Source organism: Schistocerca americana, chromosome 7 (assembly GCF_021461395.2).
Source record: "Schistocerca americana isolate TAMUIC-IGC-003095 chromosome 7, iqSchAmer2.1, whole genome shotgun sequence".
Classification (NCBI taxonomy): domain Eukaryota; kingdom Metazoa; phylum Arthropoda; class Insecta; order Orthoptera; family Acrididae; genus Schistocerca; species Schistocerca americana.
In genome coordinates this window covers 588,058,526-588,064,525 of record NC_060125.1, presented here as the reverse complement: position 1 = coordinate 588,064,525, position 6,000 = coordinate 588,058,526, and the positions used below count along the sequence as shown (strand labels likewise).

Below are 6,000 nucleotides of genomic sequence, written 5' to 3'. Positions count from 1 at the left end.
AAGATATTTTACATTAGATTTTGAAGTAATTTCCTGTCCCCAGATTCGAGTATTGACAGTCTGACGGAGATTGGTGAGGTCTCTATGTCTAGCTAGAACTGGCTGCCTTTGCCTGAGTGCGGTAGAATCCTCCTTTTGCCAAGCCAGGTTTATTGTCTGCTGAGATAGCTTGTAGCCGGTACATAGATTGTACTGCAGTTGGGTTCATGATATCAGTAAGTGGCACCATCAGCGTATAAAGCTACGTCTTCATTCCACCATTCGGTATGGGGTTGTAAGCAGTGTACACTGATCAGCCGGAACATTATGACCACCAAGACACGCGCATAATGCGTGTAGTATGAGTGAGCGTGCCGTCCGAGTGTAGACTGGGGAAGCCGCGTGATCTATGTAAGTTTGACCGAGGCCAGACTGTGATGGCCCAGAGCACGAGCATTTCGGAAACTGCACGACTTGCTGAGGTCAGTGTCTTCAACACGTGACGAACTCAAGGTGAAACCACGTCCAGACGTCGTGGGGTAGGGCTGACACTTCTCATTACAGATGTTGGGTGTCCTAGGCTGGGCAGACTGGTAAAATGGCACAGGCGGCGAACTATGGCAGAAATAACATCAGACTTTAATGCTGTACAAGTGTGTCTAAACACACAGTACACCAAGCACTCCTAAAAATGAATCTCCACAGCTGACGACCCATGCATGTGATAGTGTTAACACTACGAATTCGGATACTACTACTGAAATCGCGCATGTGACTATTGGCACTGGACGTTGGCGCCGTGGCAAAGCGCTGTATGGTCTGATGAATCGTGATGCCTTCTTCATCATGCCGATGGGAGGGCTCGAATTCGTCGTCTTCCAAGGGAACCGCTCCTGTACGACGGAGACGAGCTGGCGATGGCTCCATTAAACTCTGGGTGACATTCACGTGGGCTCGTGCAAGGACCATGACGGCGAAGGAACATCGTACACTGGCGGAAGACTACGTGACGATCATATTTCGCGACGGCAATGCAATTTTCGTCAAGATAATGCTCTATGTCACAAGGCCAGGAGTGTGACAGAGTGGTTCGATGACCATAGTGGCGAGTTCCAATTGATGTTCTAGTCCCCAACTCTACAGATCTGAACCCAATCGAACACATCTGGTATATGATCGAGCGTGTCGTCAGAGCTCATCGTCCCCGTACCCGAAATTTACTGGAATTAGGTGACTTGTGTGTGCAGATGTACTGACAACTCCCAAAAATGGTTCAAATGACTTTAAACACCATGGGACTTAACATCTGAAGTCGTAAGTCCCCTAGACTTAGAGATACGTAAACCTAACCTAAGGACATCACACACATTCACGCCCGAGGCAGGATTCGAACCTGCGACCGTAGCAGCCGCGTGGTTCCGGACTCAAGCATCTAGAACCGCTCGACCACAACTCCCTCCAGCGATCTCTTGCTTCCATGGGACGACGCGTCGCCGCTGTTACCCGTGGGAAAGGTAGACATCGGCTATTATGCAAGTGGTCATATGTTCTGTCAGATCAGTCAGTGTATATTGCCTATAGCAGTGCGGAGATGACAACTCCTTGACAACCCTCTGATGTAGGTGTGATCTCCAACTCGTACTGACACCTTTACTACCGGTGTGATTAGCTATTAAGTACTATTTCAGGTGGGAAATGCTACTTACACATTTTTTAAAAGTCCAGCGTGCCGTATCTTGTCCAAGGCACGTTCTATATTCAAAAAGAGGTCAGCAGTCGCATGTCATAACTTGCAGGCTTCTGCTGCTTTGCTAGTCAGCCATAGTTGTGGGTCAGCGGTGCTATGATTTCTTCTGAAAACAGCTTGCTCGTGTAGTATAATGTTCTCGTCTTCTGCAAACTGCTGTAATCTGTTGCTAATGGAAGTTTTGAAGGTTTAATCAGTTATTGGGAGTAAGGTTGTGGGACTATAAGAGTAAAGACTGTTTTTCAGTTTTCCAGCTCTCAGAATCATTCTAATATTTGCATGTTTCCATTTTGATGGGACAGGTTTATGAATCAAGACTGCATTAAATGGAGGTTTTAGTATATGAGCAAGTTCCTGTGGTGGAAGTAGTTGTAGATGAAATCGTCCAATACAATCCTTCCTAGGATCTGTGGTTTTGCCACTTAGTATAGCAGAAGCCATCTCATACTAGTTAATTTCTTTAAGCAGCGGATGATCGGCTGGTTTGTGTTTCTCTGTAGTAGTACAGGAAGTTCCCGAGTAATCATTTCCTTGTGGCTATCGTCAAATTTGGGATCCTGTGAGTGATCGTAGATTTTGCAAGTACATTGCCAAACATTTCGACCTTCTCTCTTGATCATCACTGTGTAGAGCCGGTTCATAGGTGACGTCTTGGCCCAACATTCTCTGGAATGTTCTCTTAAAGGGAAGGAGGTTTCCTTGGTCAAGTCATTGTGACTCTGTTCCCATCTGTTTGTTCTGAATTGTTGGGATTCAGATATAACTTGGTTATTGAGACGGTTCGCTCTCTTTTAGGCTGTTCATTAGGTTATTGTTTGATTTGTCTGTGTAATTTTCTATTTTCTTTCACTAAATTGAAGATGTGTGTAGGAAGCCTCTCATTGTGTTTCCAAGTATTCTTAGGAGCACTGTACCGCTTGAACAAGTAGCTGATTATTGTTATAAAGGACCTCTAACGTATCAAAGGCTGTTGTGTTGGGCGTTGTCTTTAAGAACTCTGTTCAGGCTTTTAGAATGGATGAAAGCTTTTCTTTTGGTATTGTCATTTATGACATGAGTAACAGCTGCTATTCTTATGATGAAGGGTAGATGATCGTTGAAAATACTATCACCCTATTTCCACTTACCTGCCGTTTCCAGCGATTTGCGGGGTGCAGATAATATGATCAACGATGGTACTTCCAGTGCGGCTGATGAAAGTAGGCCAGTCGTTTTCCAGATGGACCGGGTGATCATTTAAATTTTCGAAGTGAAGACCGCCTTTTTTGATAGTTTTATCGCTGTAAACAGTGGATATGGCATTTACGTCACCTATGATGATAGCTGGGCTAAGTGAGGAAATGTATTCGAAGAGATCTACTGGAAAATCCTCACTGAGAGGTATGTATATAGCTGCGAGTAAGACAGGTTTCTTCTGTTTACCGATGGTTTTTAGGACAATAGCTTGGTGGGTGTTCAGGTTTTCTAACAGACCGAATCGGATAGCTGCCAGTTGTTTGATGAGAAAAATGGCGACACTTTAATGTAAACATTTTCTTCTTCTTTGGGTAGTCAAGTGTGTGACAAGATGGAGGAGATTTTTGTCCTTTCCGAAGCATCCGATTTCATCAATGCAAATCATCGTAACTTTAGTTCGAACACTACGAGGGTGGTTTTGAAAGTCCTCGGCGTCACCACAAGAGGTCAGCGATAGCGCAACAAATTGTTCACGTCATATTCATTGGACAGCTGCCTGTAAACACTTGCTACGTGAGTGCTCTTTAAAGAGAGCTGTGGCAGTGGCGTGGTTCTGTTGTTGTTCCCGCGTAGTGATTTGCGAAGATGGAAAAAATCGAGATTCAAGCAGTGATTAAGTACTTCATTGAGAACGGTGTGAATGAAAAGGACACTTATGACGATTTCCAGAATACACTGGGGAACTCTGCTCCCTTATATTCAGCTTTTGCCAAGTGGAGAAGCGAATTTAAATTTGGTCGGGAGAGCTTAGATAATGATCCGCGCAGTAGTCGGCCAAGATGTTTCACTACTCCAGAAATCATTGCAAAAGTGCACAAAATGGTCACGGCAGATCACCGATTAAAGGTGCGTGAAATTACTCACGCTTGCCAGATGTCATCTGAAAGGGTATATCACATTTTAACTGAAGAATTAGAAATGAAAAAATTATCTACAGGATGGGTTCCGTGACTCTTGACGCGTGCCCGCACACATGTGCCGTCGCCATGGCAAAATTACACGACCCATGGTATGAATTGTGGCCAAACCCGCCTTATTCACCTGATATGGCTCCGTCAGACTTCCATCTCTTCCCAAAACAATTTTTCTTGGTGGACGAAGATTCACATCAAACGACGAATTGATAGCCAGATTCTATTTTGCAGGCCGGGAGGAAACTCATTTTCGAGATGGGATCAAGGCACTGGAATATCGCTGGACCAGGTGCATTAATCTACAAAGAGACAACATTGAAAAATAAAAAATGTTTCAGTGATGTAAGTACTTTTTTGTATTCCGTTCCGAGAACTTCTCAAACCACCCTCGTATATTTCCAAGGAGTTCCTTTTAGCACAGAGACCTTTTGCGTTGACGAACGAAGCATGTAGCAATAGTTCCTCGGTTGGGCGTGAATATAAAGGAACTATCCATAAAGGAATTGGTAAAGTTTGTAGGTTGTAACAACAGGCTAAACTTAAGCTGATAGATATGGCGGCTTTCTGATACAGAAGTGAATGTTGTTCCAGGCACGCGTTTTTCAATATCTCGCCTTAGGAACTTTCTGCAGGGGAGCAGTCGGTTCATCGATACACATGACTTTTTCCATTCTGTCGGCCGAAAACGGTTGTTTTGGCCCTTCTGAGCAGTTTGGGTTGATAGTGAGGTGAGTACAATCGCAACTGCTGCGTTAAGGTGCTTCACATTAGAGTAAAGTTTGCAACTGAAGGTCAGGTGAGGTGCGTTACATCTCCCACTTTTGGGATGGTTCCAACAGTTGTGCGAGGTGTGCTGAAGGCTACTGCATTTTCCCCATTGCGTAGGTGGCGGGGGTTGTGGGTGAACATAATTTGAGTAATTTATAGAGTTACATCTGAATGTTCAGCTGAAGATCAAACCTTGCATGTAAGTTTGTGTATTTCCATTTACATGAAATAGTATAAGAAAATGATTAGCTTGAATACTGACAATATAGCGTCACAGAACGGTTGGATTTTCCAGTTGTATGTTATTAAGACTGTTTTAAAAGCTCCTTTTCACGAAAGAATAGTTTTGTAAGTTGTTTGGTCAATATCGCTTTAGTCCCTGATTGGACTGGGTGTAAGAAAAGAATGACTACTATTTCGAAAGCTTTTTAAATTGTTATTTAAACAAATTCTTGTTATTCTATAACTTTTTAATTAATCAATGACGATTCTTACTGCTGTATAAATGTGGCTTGCCTTACGTAAAATCAAACTGTAAATTGTACTACTGCAGCGCCATCTGGCGAGCTTACGATGTAGCATTAGTATTTTTACTGGACATAGTAGTTTGTGTTCATCCGCAGTATGCGCTGGCAGTCGGCGCATTAATCTTATGTTTTGCGTATACAGTTATTTTAATTATAACATGCCGACATCCAGTGTGTTCCAAGATCCTTACAAGTACATATGACACGATACATAATGCAGAGGGCGGAGACTAAGTGAATTATAGAGCTGACGGCCGCACGGGTTAGCCGCACAGTCTAGGGCGTCTTCTTGTCCCGGTTAGCGCCACCCCCCCCCCCCCCCCCCCTTCGGAGGTTCGAGTCCTCCTTCGGGTATGGGTGTGTGTGTTGTCGTTAGTGTAATTTAGTTTAAGTTAGATTAAGTAGTGTGTGAGCTCGGGGACCAACAACCTCAGCAATTTGGTCGTGGTCGCATAGTACTTACCACAAATTTCCAAAGATGGTGGTATGTTACTTTTCCATAGTCATGCCGACTATATTTGGTTGCATCTTTTGTAAGATTATTATCCTGTCAATTTGGATCTGTCCTTGCAGATCCGAAGATGGTAACATAGTCTTACCGAAACCGGTCATCTAAATACTTTACTAGAGATGGTTGGTTGGTTGGTTTAAAGATTAAAGGGACCAAACTGCAAAGGTCATCGGTCCCATTTACTAGAGATGTTACCTATTTGGAGTCTTCCCGAAGTTCATTGTACTACAGATCGCCCCCATTCTGGCAATGTTAGGAACATATAATAACTTGTTTTAGTGCCTTATAAAGATTTTGGCAGTTTCATTGAGCTCAAGA

General features: G+C 43.5%; 1 protein-coding gene across 1 annotated transcript in view; it reads left to right on the top strand.

Moving 5' to 3' along the window:
• The first annotated feature begins 3,021 nt into the window (after window positions 1-3,021).
• LOC124623108 (cuticle collagen 10-like) overlaps window positions 3,022-6,000 on the top strand; it is a 107,521-nt gene continuing 104,542 nt past the window's right edge. The window contains exon 1 of the mRNA XM_047148897.1: window positions 3,022-3,106. Within this exon, the coding sequence (XP_047004853.1) occupies window positions 3,022-3,106 (85 nt within the window). The remainder of the gene's footprint in view (window positions 3,107-6,000) is intronic.